The sequence below is a fragment of the Sturnira hondurensis genome, unplaced genomic scaffold, assembly GCF_014824575.4.
Source record: "Sturnira hondurensis isolate 20B ecotype Veracruz unplaced genomic scaffold, ASM1482457v3 Scaffold0004068, whole genome shotgun sequence".
NCBI lineage: Eukaryota > Metazoa > Chordata > Mammalia > Chiroptera > Phyllostomidae > Sturnira > Sturnira hondurensis.
In genome coordinates, this window is record NW_028076699.1 from 5,360,281 (window position 1) to 5,377,931 (window position 17,651).

Genomic DNA, 17,651 nt, shown 5'->3' on the forward strand with positions numbered 1-17,651 from the left:
AAACAGCAGCTTCCAGGCCTGGGACTAACATCTCCTGAAGCCCCTTATTCCATCCTCTGCAATGGAAAGAAGAGGGGAAGAGGGGAAGGGGTGCTGGGCCGACAGTGGGCTTAGGCACCCGTGATCTCTCTTTTAGTGGCCAGTGCCCTCAAACCTCATTGTCCAAAGAAGGTTGTGTGGGCTGGTCCTTGATTACCAGCAGTCACCTAAACCCTAACCCTGGGTCTGCTCTCTGCACCCTGGCAGGGTGGGGTGGGCTATGTCTTTCCAGAGGAGGGGCCTTCTCATTCACACAGAGGCCAGCAGTGGCTGAGGCCCTGGGTACGTGTCCCCTATGGGAAGAAATGACACATCCCTTCTGGGGGGCCCCACAGTCCCTGCCCTTCTCCATCACAGCAAGGACAGTGTTGTCCCTTCTGATTGTTTGCCTTCTGCCCCACCCCCTGGAGAATGTCGAAGGAAGGTGAATGAATAAAGTCTGTGCATCAGCCCAAGCCACTGCCCCACGTCTCTGACCAAGGTCACATGTGTAACATGCACAGATGTACATGGACACATTAAGCAGCTACATGGATGTCTAATATCCTGTTGGAGCCAATGGGGGCTGCAGAGATTTAATCCCGCTCTCCTACCTTCCTCCTGATCATGTACATCCTGGTAACCAAACTCCTATCCACCACCACCTCAGCCCGTGTGCACACTGCACAGACCTCTGCACCCAGGAACACCATTCCCCTTCCTCCTAGGTCCACTCCTAGGCTTCCCTCGGCTTCCTATCAATCTGTCACCTACTCCAGGCAGCCTGTGCTGTCTCGCCTGGCTCTCGCAGCGTCTGCAAGTGCTCAGCACCACGGCCGGATTAGGGTCACGAGAGCCTGCTGAGAAAGGACTTGACCAGGGACCAGAGGGAGGAGGGAGAGGTGGCAGCAAGTAAGGAGCCTGGGGCGGAGGCAGCAGCGGGAGGGGGCGCGCGCGCCGGCGGCTGCAGCCCAGGGCCGGGGCCGCGCGCCCAGCCTGAGCCCGCCCCGCCGCCGAGCGTCACGGAACCTGCTTGAAATGCAGCGGAGGAGCCGGGGCGGGCGGCGGCGGCAGCGGCGGCGGTGGGGGCAGCGGCAGCCCCGGAGCCGCGGCAAGGACTCGGCGGGCTGACGAGCGGCGGCAGCGGCGGCACCGAGTGCGCAGGGCGCGGCGGCCGGAGCCTGGGGCCCGCCATGGGCCGCCCCGAGCGGGGCGCGCTCCGGCCGCTGGCGCTGCTGCTGCTGCTGCTGCTCCTCCGACCCCAGCATCTTGCGGCGGCGGCGGATCCACTACACAGTAGCCAAGGTGCGTGCGGCCGGTCCCGGCCCGGCTACGCGCAGCCGTAGCCACCAACAAAGCACGGCCCGGAGGCCAAGGGCTGGATTGCACTGCCCTCGCCGGCCCAGCCCGGTGCTGGCAGAGGCACCCGGTGGGATAGGTACCTTCGGATCCACGTATTCTTTCATCGCCGATCCTCGGCCCCCGCGGCTCCCAGTGTTGTGGGTTCTGCCTTTCTGCATCTGCTTTTGGGGGATGGGGGCAGTAGGGGCCGGGCGGGTCGGGAACTTTGCTGGGGTGAGTTGGGGGGCCATTGATGGTTTCGGATGGGCTGTGTGATTCTCGTCGTTGACACGCGCGCTCCGTGGCGGCGGCGAGGGGAGCCAGGCGACTTCCCCGCCTGACAATGCGTTTCCGGGGACCCCCTGAGCGCTGCCGAGACAGGCTGCGTGCGAGAGGAGGGATGTGCCCGCAAAGCCCAGAGAGTGCTTGTGTCGCAGCGTTTTTCGTGGCTCCGTGTGGGCTGTGTTTGCGTGGTTCTCTGACTATGGGCCGAGTGTGCGGGGTAGTATGACTGAATGGAGGGTATGCCACTAAGTCCTGTGACACCGACTGTGTGTGCCTGGCCTTATCGTGCCACGGAACTGCCCTCCATCCCAGGAACCGTCCTCCCCTCCATCGGATCAAGGGTGCTCGATGTCCCCGGGGTCGTTACATCACGACCCTTTTCCTTTACCTCAGGAGACCCCTGCCTGCTGCCAGGACTGCATGGTCTGCGGATCCGGCTAATGCCCCCCGCCCCCCCACAGGTCTGGTCAAGGAATGCGAAGAGAACCAGTTCCGGTGCCAGAACGAGCGCTGCATTCCCTCCGTGTGGAGATGCGATGAGGACGATGACTGTTCGGACAACAGCGATGAGGAGGACTGCCGTAAGTGGCCAGCGGGGAGGGAGGAAACGGTGGGAGGCGCCATGCTTAGCGCGCACGTGGTGGCATCTATCGCCCGGCCACCTGCATGGACCTCACCCCCACCCCCGAAGCCTTCCGGGCACCGCCTCCATCGGGACTGGGTGACTCTTAGCCTTAAGGTGGGAGCTGGGCTGCAGGCGCATTCTAATGGGGCCGGGGACTAAGCCCCGGGCGTTGTGACGCGGGAGGAGGGCACGCCCCACCCGGTTCGTGGGTGGGAACTGTGGATGGGGACGCGACTGTTCCTGCACTCTAGCTTCCTGCCTTGGGGCCCTCCCGGATTGCAGCCTGTGCTCCACTAAATGCGCGGGGGTAACAAAGTTCCACGCAGCTCCGGACCTCGCTGCACTACTTTTCCTGCTCGGTTTTTTTGTGAATGAATGGGCTCCCCGGGGCCCCTGATTGGCTGGGTCAGGACCACCCCATCGGCCCCCGTGGCCAGAGCGGCCAATCCTGGTGCAGGCACGTTGCAGTTTTCGGGGCGCTGTGGGCGCAGGGGCCTTGCTCTGGTCCCACCCAGGCCACACCCCTGCGCGCATCCTGCCGGTAGTAGGTGCTGGCGGGGCTCCGGAGCTGACGCCGGGCGTTTTTCTGCCTAGTCACGGTGAAGTTCTTTTGTGCTACCCTGGATAGCCGGCCTCGATCTCCAGACAGACCCTCTAGGGCATGAGTCCTGGAGCAGACCAGGAAGGAGGGAACCAGGAGGAAGAGTTTGTTTCCTGAAACGGACCGAGGATCCCGAGGCCGCATGTGATCCCCCGGTGGTGTGTTAGTTGCTGGCAGTCTTTTCTGAGTGTAGTGTTTTACACCCTGGGGCGGCTGCTTTGGAAGCTCCTTGGTGGAGTGCGCGCGGCTTCGGATGTCTGTGGGACCGGAAGTAAGTTAGCAGACAGTTGCCACGGTGGAGTGTAGTTCCAGGAACAGAAAAACAGGACTTTTAGAAACAGACTCAGGCGGTCATTCATTCTCCGTTCGTTATTGGGTGCCTGCTATGTGCAGGCACTAGGGCACTTGGAGAACAGGCCCACCCCAATGGCCAGGGAGAATAGGGTCTGAGAACAGGGTCTGCTGCGGGGGGAGGGGGGGTTGTAATGTGAAAGTCAGACCCATAGCTTCACACAGTGGCAGGTTGGGGGTGGGGTAGAGGAACACCTGGAATGGCACTGACTTGAGTCAGGTTTTTGGTTTTTTATTTATTTTTATTTTCAAACTATTTGATTTTATATTTAAGATTTTATTTATTTTTTAGAGAGAGGGGAAGAGAAGGAGAAAGAGAGGGAGAGAAACATCAGTGTATGGTTGCCCCTCACATGCCCCCAACTGAGGACCTGACCCGCAACCACAGCTTGTGTCCTGACTGGGAATCGAACCTGTGACCCTTTGGTTCACAGGCCCATGCTCTATCTACGGAGCCTCACCAGCCAGGGCTGTTTTGTTTTTTAAACTGGGATTGCCAGTCAGCCTCCGAGTTCATTTTCTCAGAGTCAGCTCTGTGACGGGGGCACATCTTTTCCTCCTCCCTCAGTTTCCTCACCTGACCACTTGGGCTAACGATTCCTGCTTTGGTTTAGAGGACCAGTTCTAGTAATGTATTTGGAAGTAGTGAGACTAACACGGGCTGTTGTTAGCTGTGTGTCCACTAGTGTGCTTGTACTTATCTTACATAAACTGCCTTCATCTTTGGGGTACGACTACTGTTCCACAGACCAAACCAGCTGAAGCACTGAGAGATGAAGTTACTTGCCCCACGCCTATTGAGTTGCTAAGTAGAAGCTTGAATTTAAGCATCTGACTCCAGGGTTCTGAGCCTAATCATGATGACCGTTTGCCAGTGCTATTGAACTTACGAATATGGCTGAGCTGAGGTGAAATATTACAAATGAGCCTCATCACAGGGAGTTGTTCTGGTGATTCCCTTAGAGCAGGGGTGCTGAGGATGTGGCAGGGAAGTAAAAACTGCATTTCTGGGCTAGTTTTACCTTATCTCCCTGATTTTTTTATAATAGCCGTCTTGCGAGAGTGGCCGTGAAGAACATTTGTCTCGTCATCCTGTTTGTAGATAAGGGTTCTGGCTCAGAGAAGTTGGGTGACTTGCCCAAGGTCACACAGCAGAGAATGACAGAACTTGGTCAGGATGTCTGCCCCGCTCCCAGCGCAGGGGCACTATTTGGGGCCGTGGGGAGTGTGGTGTGGAAGGACCGAAACTGGTGATCGAGGAATGTGGGCCCTGTTGCTCTTCATCTCTGTGTGAAGCTCTGGGTGAGAGAGATGAAGGTGTGAAGCAGGGGGGAGGCTGGGCGACCCCGGCTGGGACTGTGGGAGCTCTGACTGCCGGTCTGGGTTTCTGTTTTCGCTGCTCTGAGGTGGTGGGAGTCCTAGGCAGAGAGTGAACAAAAACAAATGACAATGACAGCTTGGAGTGAGAGGGGTGGGGGCTTTGCTGTGAGTACCACGTGTCAGCTCCACACGCTGTCTTCTCTGAGCTTCTTTCCTCGTGACTTGCCAAATGGGGGCAGCTGCTCCCCCATCGCAGGTTGTACTCATAGGGAGTCTTCACACAGGGCTGGCACGGAGAAGGGAGTGGATGAGTGCCCACACCTCCACGGTCTTTAGAAAGCAGCCTCTGGGAGCCACAGAGAGAAATCTTGAAGAGAGAGGGTGGGGACTTTGGGTGGCTATATTGGGCCAGTTGTTCGAAAATGACCTTTCCTCACGCCTTCCTTCCTCATCTGGAGAATTCCCCCAGTCGTGGGCCACCTGCCCAAACAGCGTTGCTTTGAACTCTCCTCCCTTGGAGGCTGTCGGCTTCTGCCTGAGCAGCCTCCCTACCTTATATCTGACCCCTTTCTTTGGCACTACAACCCTTCCGCTCCCTGACAGCCACCCCACCTCTGTTCCTTTTCACCTGCAAAATGGCGGTTGCAATTTGTAAAGGAAGTCTGTGTAAGGCACACTGAGTTCTGGCTCCCAGGGAGGCCACGATGTATCCTGTGAGTACCCAGAGCTGGTGGAGGATGCAGGGAGGGAGCTTGCATGTGGAGCTAGCACAGGAAGGCTTCCTGGAGGAGACAGCTAGACCAGGCCTTGCAAGATGGTAACTAATACCAGTCCTTCAGGGCTTACCATTTAAAAATAGGTAGTATAGTCACCATATTGTAGAAGAGGAAACTGGGGCTCAGAGAGGTGAAATAGCCACCCCAAAGTCACAGAACTCCCCAGAGCTGGGGCCAGCACTCAAACTAAGGCCTAAATCCCGATCCTCAGCCAGAGCAGGTGGGGCCTGGTGCTCTGGAGATATGGGACAAAACTGGCAGGATGGGGAGGGGAAAGCCTCATGGGGCTTCAGTTTCCAGCTCAAAGGGCCTTCAAAGTGGAGGAAGGCCAGGCCCAAGGAAGCCCCAGGGTAGTCCAGCCAGGGGAAGTCGGGTGGGTCCCTGGCTGTGGACCTGGGTCACGTAGGCCAGCTGGTTCCTTGGCCTCAATTTCCTGCTGCTCCTTAGTGTCTGGAGCAGGGGTAGGGGCTCTGGCCTCTAGCCAGCCCTTTGCTCCCAGAGTGATGACAGTGAACGCTCACTGTGCACCAGGCATTGTGCTGAGATTCCATGTGCGTCACCTCATGCTTCTCAAGTCTATAAAATGGGCAGCTCTGTGAAGTACCTGCGTTATTCCCGTTTTACAAAGGCACGGAGAAGTTAAGTAACCAGCCCAAGGGTATGTGATCTTTAAGCAAAATCGCTGGGGTATGAATGCAGGCACCCAGCTCTGGAACCTGTGCTGTCTCAGGCACTAGCTGGTGACCTTGGACCTGTTTTCCCATCTTGAAATAACACCAAACCCTCCCACTGTCCCTCAGCTCTGGAAAGAACTCTGTTTCTCTTTGCGGATGTGCTGAGGGGCTGAGTGCGTGGTGGACTGGTTCTGTGCTCAGATTCCTCTACCTTGTCCTGGCTTCTTTGGGCTGCCTTGTTCTCCCAGCCCCCATTACCCCTCCATCCCAGGCTTAGTAAGAGTGGCTGCCGTGAGGTCTCCCATGGCTGAGAGTTCATTAGCTGGGCAAAGCTGGGCTGCGGGAACACTGAGGCCTGCTGGGAAGCAGCCTCGTAAATAATTAAAGCTCTGTCACAGCTCCCAGTTGGGCTGCGGCCTGCTTCTGCCCCTCGGTGTGCCGCCTGGCCATGGCCCATTCTCACAGCCCTGACACCAGGCCCAGCTTCGCCTCCTTGCCGGATGGAGTTGTCCGGTAGACAGTGCTGTTTTCTCGGTTTTCTCATCTGGCCAGGCCACTCCGCCTTCCGAGACTCTGTGACCAGCTCTCATGCCCACTTCCCTGTAGCCCGTTCCTGTCTCTTGCTGTGAGCCTAGGATGCCACCTGTAGTTTTTCTCACTCTCGCTTTCCTGCTGCTTCTCGCCTCCGGGTCTTTGCACGTGCCATTCTGTCTGTCTGCGATGCTCTTTCTGCTCCTTCACCTGGCTACCTTCTTTTTGTCACCTTAGAAGATTTGGCTCCTTAGAAGGAGGTGTCACATCCTCAAGGAAGCCCTCCTTGCTACCCTCTCTCTCCAGGCTGGGATACAGGAATTGAGAGAGGGACTTAGTGACCTGTGTTGAAATCACAGCTCAGTGGGGCCCTGACTCAGACACCCTTGGTTTTCTATGCTGCTGTCACCTCTGGCTGAATGGACTTGGGAGTGATAATAGTCCCTTCCTCCCAGAGATGATGTGAGGATTAAATGCAATAAAGTGTCTGGCAAGCAGTAAATGTTGAGTGAATTGGGATGAGTATGACTGTTCTTGGAGGGAGGGTTTTCCCAGAAGTCTCTCGGTACCTGAGACCTCCCCTGCTGCCCAGATGGGGCTCAGCCAGTGGGTTATCCAGCCACAGTGGAGGTTGCCCCAAGGCAACCTCCCTGGTAAGGGAGAAAGGTGCCCCGGGAGGGACTGAGGAAAGAAATGTGTCAAACAGGGCCCTAGGAGGGGCAGAGGATGGCTTCTTGGGCCTCTGCTTGTTCCAAGGCTGGCTTTTGCCCCTTCTGGTTTGTGCTCCTTTCCCCCCTGGCTGTGCCTGGGAAGAGGGAAGTCCCACAGCCCCCAAGGCTCTGCCCAGCAGGCCCCAAGTTTACCTCTCTTTTAGGCCCAGGTCTGTGCCTCCAGGGCTGGCTCTGGCAGGCCTCAAAAGTGTTTGCTGAAGCCTCTCCCATGGGCCTTTCCACTTCCCACAGGCCCTCCTAGGACTTGGCTTTCTCACGCCTGGTGAGGATCCTAAGTGCAAAAAGCCTCAGGGCTGGTTGGCCTCCTCCTCCCAGTTGCCTGGAGGTGACTGATTTGACACTTTTCCCTCCTTGGGGAACGTCAGTGCAGGTGAAGTCAGAGACATGCTTCCAGGGAGAGGGTGAAGAGAGGGAGAACCCAGAGGGCTGATGGAGCAGGAGTGTGGGTTTGTGTTTGTGAGGGATATAACCAGGTGGGAGCTTTCCTGGCCACGGGGTGGGAAGTCATAACACCCAGGCCACCCGCAGGAAGCTAGTCCTGGGCTAGGGAGAGAGTGTGGGGCTGAGTTCTAGGGGCTGCATGGCCAGGCCCTGGGGCCCCAGTTCTAAGCAGCGCTGATAACACCTGCCCACAGGTGCCTTACATCCAGATCACTCAGTGATTGAAGGCCTGGTACAGATGCCACCTCCCCCAGGTGGCCTTACCTGACTGCTTGTCCTCTAGCCTCCTAGTCCTCGATCCCCCCCATATACATCCTGTTGTTCCCTCAGTCTCAGACCCTTCCCTGTAATTTCTGCTCCGCCAACCTTATGCTGGGCACCAGGGATTCCAAAATAAAATGACTACTGACAGAGAGTGGCTACTTACCCCATGCCTGGCACAATGCTGGGCAATGCACGTTTGTTAGCTTTGCTCCTTACAACCTTGTGAGGGTGTTTTATTATTATTCCCACTTTAAAGATGATGAAACTGAGGCTCAGATGGGAGAAGTGACTTGGCCGATGTCATGACTGTTAAGTGGTGGAGCCAGGATTTGACCCAAGTCCGTCTGCTCTGGAGACAGGCTCTTTCTCTCCAAGGGCTCTGTCTACTCTGTTGGGACCAGAGACCCGGGGCCCAGAGGGTAGAGAGGAAGTGGGAAGATGGCCACAGTGGCCAGCTGTGCCTCCCTGGACTCCAGGTTTCCAGCCTGGGGGATAGGGTTGGGAGGGATCTTGTCTCTGGAGGCCATACAGAGCCCCACTGTAAAGCCCCCCTTTTCTAGCCTCCCAGTGTGTGACTCTCCACCGTTCCTGAAGGTCTGTCTTGGCCGTTGCCCATGAGGTGGCCATTACTCGTCCAGGCTGTACAGATGGGAAACGAGAGACCCTCTGCTGGGATCGTCCTCCTGATTCCCATCCGTCCCTCAGAATCGGCGCACTGCCGCCTCCATGAGGCTTTCCTCCTCTTCCTGGTGTCATCTAGCCTCTCCTGGGTCTGGACGCCCACGGCTTTGTGCACCCTGTCGCTGTTCATCACGGGAGCACCCCATGCCTCGTGAGTGTCTGCGAGTGGCCACAGGGCCCGGCCTAGCACGTGGGGGATAGCATATGAATGAATAAACAGACTGAGGAAATGTCACTCACTTTTGAGGGTGAGAAGCTGGTATTGGTCAGATGTGAGGAGCTTCTGAGAAGGTTCTGAGGGACCCTTGAGGGTGGAGAAGGGAGCTGAGTGACCTTAGGGACTGTAGTCAGGCCCCCTCTAGTGAGCTGGGTCACCTGAAGCCCAAAGAGCACAAGTGACTTACTGGCAGCCACACGAGGCCTCCTTGCATGCGGGCTTCTCTACACTAACCCTGCAAATGAGGAGCTTTTCTAGCCCCAGGCTTCACAAGGCGAAGTGAAGGTCCCAGTGGCTGGAAATTGGCTCTAGGCGTCACCAGAGACCCAGTCTTAGAACTAGTGTCCTCAGTTCCTGGGCAGGACTTGAGTCTGAACAGTATTCTCCCACCTCCTATCCACCGTGGCACCCATCCGCCACCCCTGTCTGCTCTCCTCTATGCTGGATCAGGGAACAAGGCATTTCGAGGCTAAGGGCTGGGCACAGGCTTCTGCACACAAAAAGGGCTTTGGGGGATGTCGGGTGCACCTCTGCCCCTGGCTGGGCCCTGCCTGTCTGCCCCGGGATTGCTGAGAATTCATCAAAAACAATAATATTAGATGTAATAAGAGTTAATGAGCATGTTTGCTGCTAGGGGCTTTCTCACACAGGACCTCCTCCAGCCAGGGCCAGGAGAGAGCCAAAGCTCACTTGCCCCAGGCGGCCTGGCCTGCTAGCCGCAGGACTGGGCCGTGCCTGTCTGGCTGTGGAGTCCGATGCTGGTGAATAGCAGTGTGAGGGGCATGTGGACTGAGCTGTGGCCCCCCTTCCTTTCCACTCCAGGTGCCCCTCTTGGCCAGCCCCCACCAGTGGGTATACTGGCTCCCTCTGAGCAGCCCTGGCCCCTGTGTGCCCTCAAGCATTTTTAATCACCAGCGGTGCTCACCCTGGCTCCTGTCACACGCTGTATGTCACAGGCCCCAGGAGTAGCCCCTCAGCCAGAGTGGCTCCAGGGGGCCCCAATTCAGAGCTCCCCGTCCACTGCTCCTGGACTGACCTCTGTGTCCCTAGCAGGGCCTAGCCCAGGTGCCCACAGCTGGCCGTTTTGGGGGTATGGAACCCAGTATACTGTCAGGTCCCTCAGAATGCCCACTGGTCACCCAGCAAGCCAGAGCCACCAGGCTTCCGGGTCCACAGGGTTCCCATGACCCCTCCCAGCCTCCACACCCCTGCCCCTTGGAACTTGGCAGGACAGACAGCCCAAAGCCTCCCTGGGGTCTGGGAGTCCATGGGTGTGGCCGTGTGGCCACCTGAGTTGTCACAAGGGTCTCTAAACCAGTTGCCCTGGAAACTACTTTTGTTTCTAGCCCCCTGAGCCTGTTCGGCCGCAGGGTGGCCTTTTCCAGTCAGTGGATGAGGAACCAGCGGTTCCAGTGAGGTTCCAGTGAGGAACCAGCGGTGGTGCAGGGGTTCCTCATTGCCCCGTTTTCCTGAGACGGCAACCGAGGCCACAGGGAGGGGTGGGGCACGCCCAGGGCCACACAGCCCAGTGTCAGTAGTGCTGATGCTGAGACCCGCTACACGGGGTTTTATTTATTTATTTTTCCAGTAGAAGTACCTTTTCTGATTATATGAGTTGTTTCCTACTCGGAGTAATAACTTAAACACACCCACAGGTGATACAGAGGAGCAAAAAGAGGGTGGTAATACCCTGGGTTGCACCACATGGAAGCGGCGTACCTCCCCAGTTTTCTGTGCCTGTCAGCTTGTGTGTGTGTGTGTGTGCACATGTATTGTTTTAAAAAAAAACGAGGATGTGCTGTGCCCGTTCTTTTCTCTCCACGTCATACCTGTCTCTCCAGGCTGACTACAGTTGCTTCACATCATCGTTCTGAAGGACGAGGCAGTGCCCTGTTGCCCGAATCGCTCCAACTTAATGACGCCATCTCCTACCCACAGATGCGCGTTTAAGGGACTCTGTGTCTTTCCTGTGTATTTGACCCATCCTTTCCTTAAGATGAATTCTCAACACAGGGATTGCTGCGTGTGTGCATTTTCATGAGCAAGCCACCTGCAGAGACTGTGGGCCCCTCTCACACCTCCACCTAATGCCCCATGGCTCTTCCCAGCCCGAGGCCACTTTGTCCCGGATTCACAGGGCAGACAAAGTTACCAGACCTGATTTGCACAAGGCAAAGCAGGGAGAAAAGATGGTTGTGTTCTGGCCCCAAGGATGCCCCCTCTCACTGAAGAAAACAAAAGGGAACAAAGTTTGTCTTCATCCTTCTGAAGATATTTGTAGAATCCATCTCCTCCACAGCATTATATTTGTTCTGCTTCCACCCCCAGCTTGCTGTGTGACCCTGGGCTCTCCCTCTCTGAACTTCATTTCCCCTTTACCCTGGCTGTACCTACACTGCATCCAGCACTCTGAGCAGTCCTGGCCTGGGGGTGGCAGACCAGTGGCCCTCAAGCTCCTCACTGCCTGGCGAGGATTGGTAGGAGCTTGGCTGGTGTGGTGGGCAGATTCTGGGCAGGCAGATATAGAGGGTAGCTGGACTTCTTAGGGTCCACTTCTAGAACTGAGCTGTTAAGCCCAGTTTCCTCAGCCACTCTCCTGTCTTCTGCCCTCTTCCTGTGTTTGTGATTGAGTTAGATGCTGTGGAGTGAGGGAGAAAAATGGATTCAGGCCCTCCAGACCCGTGGCCCACCAGCTGGGGCACCCTGGTGTTGGCCTTAGGTCCTGAGCCTTAGATCCTTGGTCTGTGAAGTGGGATCATGAGCCCCACGGAGGTGCTTGGCTGATGTCAAGCGTTCTGCCCAGAGCTGGTCCTGAAAATGAGCATCCCCGTCCTCCTTCCCAAGCCTGTGGTCCCTACACAGGGAGCAGCCAATGAGGAAGGACCGGCAGCAGCTTTCCCCCACCTTCAAGGGCACAAGAGGGCAGCTGCTGAAATAGCAGCAGGAGAGATGTAGGTCGACTGGCCAGTTGGGAGGACTTGGCTCCCTGGGAGAACAGCAGCTTCTCCCATTGGGAGGGACTGCAGGAATCATCCCATCTGCATTGCGGCCCCAGGGTGGCCGCTTCCTGGGTGGCCTGAGGGAGCTGGTTCAGCAGAGGCAGCTGAGGAGAACTGGTTAGCCAGCCCAGCCTGGCAGGGTTAGCTGTTCCAGGAGCGACCTTGGTTCACCAATGGCTCCAAATTGACCGCAGAGAGCTGGCAGCTGATAGGAGGCAGGAAGGCTCCACCAGGCCCAGGTTAAGCTACTTGAGTGAATAGCTGGAAACCAAGGCTGGCTTTCCTGGTGGCCCAAACCCAGGCCAGTGCCCCTCTCTTCCTCTCCACTTCCTGACCTCGAGCTGCCATCTGCTGCCAACGTCACCTTGGAGCCCTCTCCCGGCCCTGTGCCCCAGCACGCCTGCACGGGCCCTGGGCATGTGTGCTTGAGGAGAGCGTGCACCCAGATCGATGTGACGGTTAGAATACATGGGGCTGCAGGGCCAAGGTGACGTTCTTCCTCCTCCCATACTGGCCTAGGAGGCCTGGCCAAGCCAAAGCCAAAGCCTCCCACTGGCTGTTTGTGGTGGGGAATTATTTGTAGTTGGAGAGGTGCCAGCAACCTCTGTTCCCAGCCTCACCCCGCCCCGGAGGCCTCTCCCCACCGAGCCTCAGCATGAGCCCACCTTCTAGCTTCCACCTACCCAGAGGGCTGAGGTCGCTATGAACTCCACGGCCCAGAAGGCAAGGCCTAGGAGTCCCTGCCTGCCCCTCTTGCGGTCTCTGTCAACATGGAGCCAGGCACCTCCAGGCACCTTTTCTCCCAGTTCTCTGGGATTCTTTTGTTTTTCCCCGAGAGCCAGGGTGTTCACAGGAGTCCACCACTGCCAGGCCCCAGGTGGGCGTTGGGAGGCACTAAGGAGCCACCCTTGTCCCCTGGGGCCAGGAGGCCGGGAGCAGGGAGCAGGGACTGCGAAATGGAACCCCTCACTCGGAAGACGTGGCCTAAATGTACACACAGAGCTGGAACCAACGGTTTATTAGCTGAACCTGCAGCCATTCAGGGGGTTCCATCTGTTTATTTTTTCGCTGAGTCTCTCCAGGCCAATTTTTTAATATCTGTGAGCTGGCAAAGCAGACTTTATATCAGCTGTGTATGTGACACTCTTTTGTCTCCCTCCTCTGTCCCTTCCGCTGTCACCCCCCGCCCCTCTCCCACACACATGCCACAACTGTCTGCTTCTCCTTGGAGCGGAGGGAGCAGGGACCAGTGTGGCCTCCCTGTGTCAGCCAGACCTGGGTTTCCACTGCAGCTCCTCCGTGTCCTAGTTGGGGGGCCTGAGGCTAGTCCGTCAAACCTGAACCCCAGACCTAGGTGATAAGTACAGTAATTGCCGTCCATGTAAAGGACCCAAAACCTTGTTGGGTCCCACAGGCCAGGCCCTTCCTATGCCAGGACAGGGCCACACCAGGGCACAGAGGTCTGCCAGCCCGTGCAGTTGCAGCCCATCCCCATGCTGGCTTGTCCCCTAGGTCCCTCACCCTCCCACTCCTTCTGTGGCCTTTGACCCCTCCCACACTTGCAGATTCTGTGCTGAGTTCTCCACCTCCTCACCCCTTATCTATGTCCTTTAACTGAACCCTGTTGCCACTCCCACCCACCCCGGTGGCTCTCAGCCCCACCAGGAACCAGGTAACTTCACTTTGTTGCTGACTTGCTGAGTGACCTGAGCAAGTCTGCCCCTCTCTGGTCTTCAGCCTCCCCGACCTGTACGAGGAAGGAGCTAGGACTGGACCAGGGGTTTGAGACACTTGGGCAGCTTTTGAAATTCAGCTTCCCTAGCGCCTGTCCAGACCCGACTCTAAACCTCAGTTTGCTGTGCAGCCAGCGGGGAGCCACACTGTGAAGACACGCCCTCCTCCCCCAGGTCCCCTGCCTCAGACTGCTTCTACACATCACCTCATGCACGAGGGGCCTCCCCGTGACACAGAGAACAGCCAGGCCTCTGACCAGGCTGCCAGGGTCCAGTCCGTATCTCGCTGTTTCCTAGCTGTGGCACCCTGGGCAAGTCGCTTCACCTCTCTGAGCTCTTGCCTCGTCTGGAGCCACCAATACCTAACCCTCAAGGTGGCCGGAGGATTACGTGAGTTAATTTACCAAAAGTACTCAGCAGTGCCTGGCCCATGATCAGTGCTCAAGTCAAGGTCAGCTGAGCTTATCTGACCCTCCACGAACCTTCCTTTCCTGTCTGTACTTCAGGAATCCCCTCCCATGCCAGCCATCTTCACTGCTGGGTAGGAGGGGAGGGGTTCCTTTGTCTCCTCTTCTTCCCTGTGTCCCCAGGCCGTAACTTACTGTCCTAGTTTAATTAGGAAGAGTCCTTCCAGGGACCTCATTAGGAAATGAGCCCAGAGCCTCAGGGACCTCTGGGAGGGGTGAGGTGCAGGAGGAGGCTGCATTGTGCCTGACCCTGCCCAGCCCTTGCTCTTGTGCCCCAAATATGCCCAGGGAGGTAAAGGAGCTCCCCCCTTCAGAGGGGGGATACAGATCTGTGATGTGCGGCGTGGGTAGCCCGTGCCTCCGTCCTCTGTCCCCTGCCCAGCTCCAGCCTTGTCCCCCGGATGGGGGTGGGGAAAGTTGAGAGAGGATACTTCTCTGGTTCTGTGCCCAGAACCTGCCCACTCGCACTGGAGGGAGGGGGGCGAGTAGGAACCTCTTCTGTCCCTGGCACCAGTCCTCAGTGTGGACATCACCTGGGCCTCCCCCGTCACAGCCATCAAGTCCTTAATTTCCTCTCCTGCCACCTGCCAGTCCAGGCCCCGTCCCCGTCCCTCTGCAGCCTCCCAGGCCCGTGGCAACAGCACTGACCACAGCTGCGTGGCAGCCGAGTGCTCTTAAATGTGCAGCTCTATCCTGTCCTTGCTGCGCGTCCACTTGGACGGTCAAGTCTGCTTGACTGGCACTCAGGGCCCTTCAGGACCTAACGTGCACCTGGCAAGGCCCCAGCCCCTGACCTCACGTCCACTTGTCCCCCAATCTCACCATTCTGTGCTCCAGCCGTGCCTTGAATGGGGGGATGTGTCACAGAAGTGTCACCCTCTCACGGGGGGGTTTCCGTCTGCCTGAAGGCCCCTGCTCTGCTTGTCTGACCCTGCTTGGCCTCAAGAGTCACTGTTTCAAGGGACCTTCCCTGACAGGTGGGTCAGGGCCTCCTCTGGCCTTCGACCCTGTGTTTCCCTATGTCCCCATTCTTGCCAGTCCGCACGGACATGATCTGGTCGAGTATGGGGTTCACACCAGACCACGGGCCTTGAGGGGACTTGGCCAAAGCCTGTGAGGGAGCGGGGAGAGGAAGGAGGAGGCATTGGGTTCTCACATATGCCTCCCACCCACTCTGAGTTGTGTTTCCTCTCCCTCACGTACCTCACAGTGTGTGTCTAAACATGAGTGTTTCTGTGAATCCCACAGAAGCATCTGGTGTGGACTGAAGCCTTTGAGTCCGCGCTCCGAGTTTCACTGAAGGCCTGTTCTGTGCCGGTGCCCTGCCAGGACCCGGGGATGGAAAAGCAGGCCTTGTCTTCCGAACGTTGGCCACCTAACTCGATGTGTGACCTTGGGCAACTGGATTCCCTTCTCTGAACCTCCAGCTTCCTTGGCTATGAAAAGGCTGGAGAACACAAGACCCCTTCCCTTTTCCTGAGCACATCTATGCTGGGGTTGGGGTGAGACATGGCCCCACAGAGCCCTAAGACTACAGCTGAGCCAGAATTTCCTCTCCATCCGGCCACTGGGGCCTTGGGCCAAGTTCACAGGGTAGGGAGTGAGCAGGAGTTTGACTCTTCTCTGGGAAATGCTCACCGCTGCGTTTGCCCAGCTCTTTGGTGTTGCCCAGTGCCTGCTCTCACGTAGGGCAACCAGCTCATCCTGGTGTGCTCAGAACTATCCTTGCTTTCAAACTAAAAGTTCTGTGTCAAACTGGACATTATAGGCAGTCTGCCTGCACCCCATGACCCCTGGTTGCTGCCTCCCCCAGGTCTGCAGCAGGGCTTCCCCATTATTGGTGGGTTCTGCTGCCAGTTGGTCAGGAGTTACTTAAAGAAAAAAAACTAAAAAGCTGATTTCTTCCTCATGTTTTGGGGGGACCCAAGGAGACATAAAACCCCTTGGAAGGAGGGTCTGGAGGAGCCAGGGTCGAGCATCCTGTTTGGGGTGCTGGCCGTCATCCCAGCCCTGCCTCTAACACAGCTGTGTGACTGCTCTCCGGGCCTCAGCTTCCCTGGCTCTGCCCTGCACACTGCATACTAACAAGGTGAGGGTCATGACCATGATGTCCCTGCCTGCATTCTTGCTGCCATTTATAGCCTTTAAGACATTTTTCTGTGTGCCTTGTACCATTCTGGCCTCCCCACCTCCAAGGAGGGCAAGCTGGTTCTCCATGCCCCCTGTAAGTGGAAGGAAGCTGGGGACACCAAACATTCGCCTGCATGAGGCTCTGTGATTCGCAGAACCCTTTCCACATACTGTCTCCAGGCTCCTAGTAGCCCTTGAGGCAGGCCTGACAGGATTTACTGCTCACTTGTACAGATGGGGACATTGAGCCCACAGTTCCACAGGATTCCGACCCGTTAATGGGCCGGGAGAAAGAAGGTGAGGGAAGAAGACAGATGGGTGGCTTGCTGTGGTTGTGGTGTGTGAAGGTTACAAGTAAGCGGGGGTCCCTGGCTGGCTGGTCCTCTTCCCCTCCCCACTCCCACTTTGTCAATGTCTTCATCAGCAGGAAAGATGCAAATAGACAGACGGGAAAGAAGACACAGAGGAGAGGGGAGAGAGGGGACATGGCGGTGGGGGGGGGGGGTGCCAGGGAGGCAGAGGGGAGGGGAAGGCATCCAAACAGAGTCGCTACTTACTCTTGTGGTTCTCACAGTCTGTCTGTACCGATTCCTGACAGATGGAGGGTAGGGGAGATCTGGTGCCAAGAGACTGTCACCGCAGGCGGGCAGAGTTGGGGGGAGGGTGCTTTGTGACCAGGGTTTGTATGGGGAGGGGGCAGCAGCTGGTGGTCTGGCTGCTGGGCCTCCTTGGAGCCTGCTCCCCGGGAACCATGGCCGGGGGCGGGGGGGGGAGGGATGCTGTGGGGCAGGAAAGTGGGCAAGGGGTGAGCCCACCACCTGCCTGGGACTGGCCATGCCCTTGCAGAGACAGCCACCCCTCCCTCTTCTACACCCCGCTGCTGGCAGGCTCCTCCCTCCAGGGCCACCTCCCACCCATTCCTCATCGGTATCGGGGGATAGGCAGGGGCTCTGGGGGCTGGCACTGATCTGTGGTCCAGGTGGGCCAGGGCAGGGAGCTCGTGGACATTGCGAGGCACTGGGAAGCCCTCAGGATCATGGGGTAGGCTCAGAGCAGGGTAGAACCCAGCCTCAGGTCTGCTGGGCCAGCACTCGGCCCCTCTCTGAGCTGCCTTGGGTGTTTCCCAAGCCTCCTTCATGGCAAAGTGCCTCTTCTTTTTTTTCCAGACTCTGACACATTTGCAAGGGGTAGGCAGGCCTGACCCGGGGTCTGTTTGGCACCTTCAGCATCTCTTCCCTTTTCAGAGTGTGGGTTTCTCCAGGCAGGATTGGGTCTCCCAGCCCCCCAGCGCCCAATTCAGGGCTCAGCACAGAGGAGGGGCCCGTGAATGCTTGTTGAATGAATAGACGGATCCCTTGTTTGTACACCTCCTGGGACGAAGGCTTCGCCTTTTCTAAGGAAGTTCTATTTTCCAAAAGAAAGTTCTTTCTGATTCTGTCCTGAGAGGTCCTGTTGGTCCCAGGCCT

At 57.4% G+C, this 17,651-nt stretch overlaps 1 protein-coding gene across 10 annotated transcripts in view; it reads left to right on the forward strand.

Annotated features, from left to right (window-relative positions):
• Positions 1–1,068: 1,068 nt before the first annotated feature.
• The window catches only part of LRP8 (LDL receptor related protein 8), a 73,637-nt gene continuing 57,054 nt past the window's right edge, over positions 1,069–17,651 (forward strand). For 2 of the 10 annotated variants that reach the window (XM_037043228.1, XM_037043232.1), the window contains exons 1-2: positions 1,072–1,323; positions 2,106–2,225. In XM_037043228.1, the coding sequence (XP_036899123.1) occupies positions 1,212–1,323; positions 2,106–2,225 (232 nt within the window). In that variant the 5' untranslated portion in view covers positions 1,072–1,211. Of the gene's footprint in view, positions 1,324–2,105; positions 2,226–17,651 lie in introns of all 10 variants that reach the window. The other 8 variants (XM_037043230.1, XM_037043234.1, XM_037043233.1 and 5 more) reach the window with 6 other exon arrangements.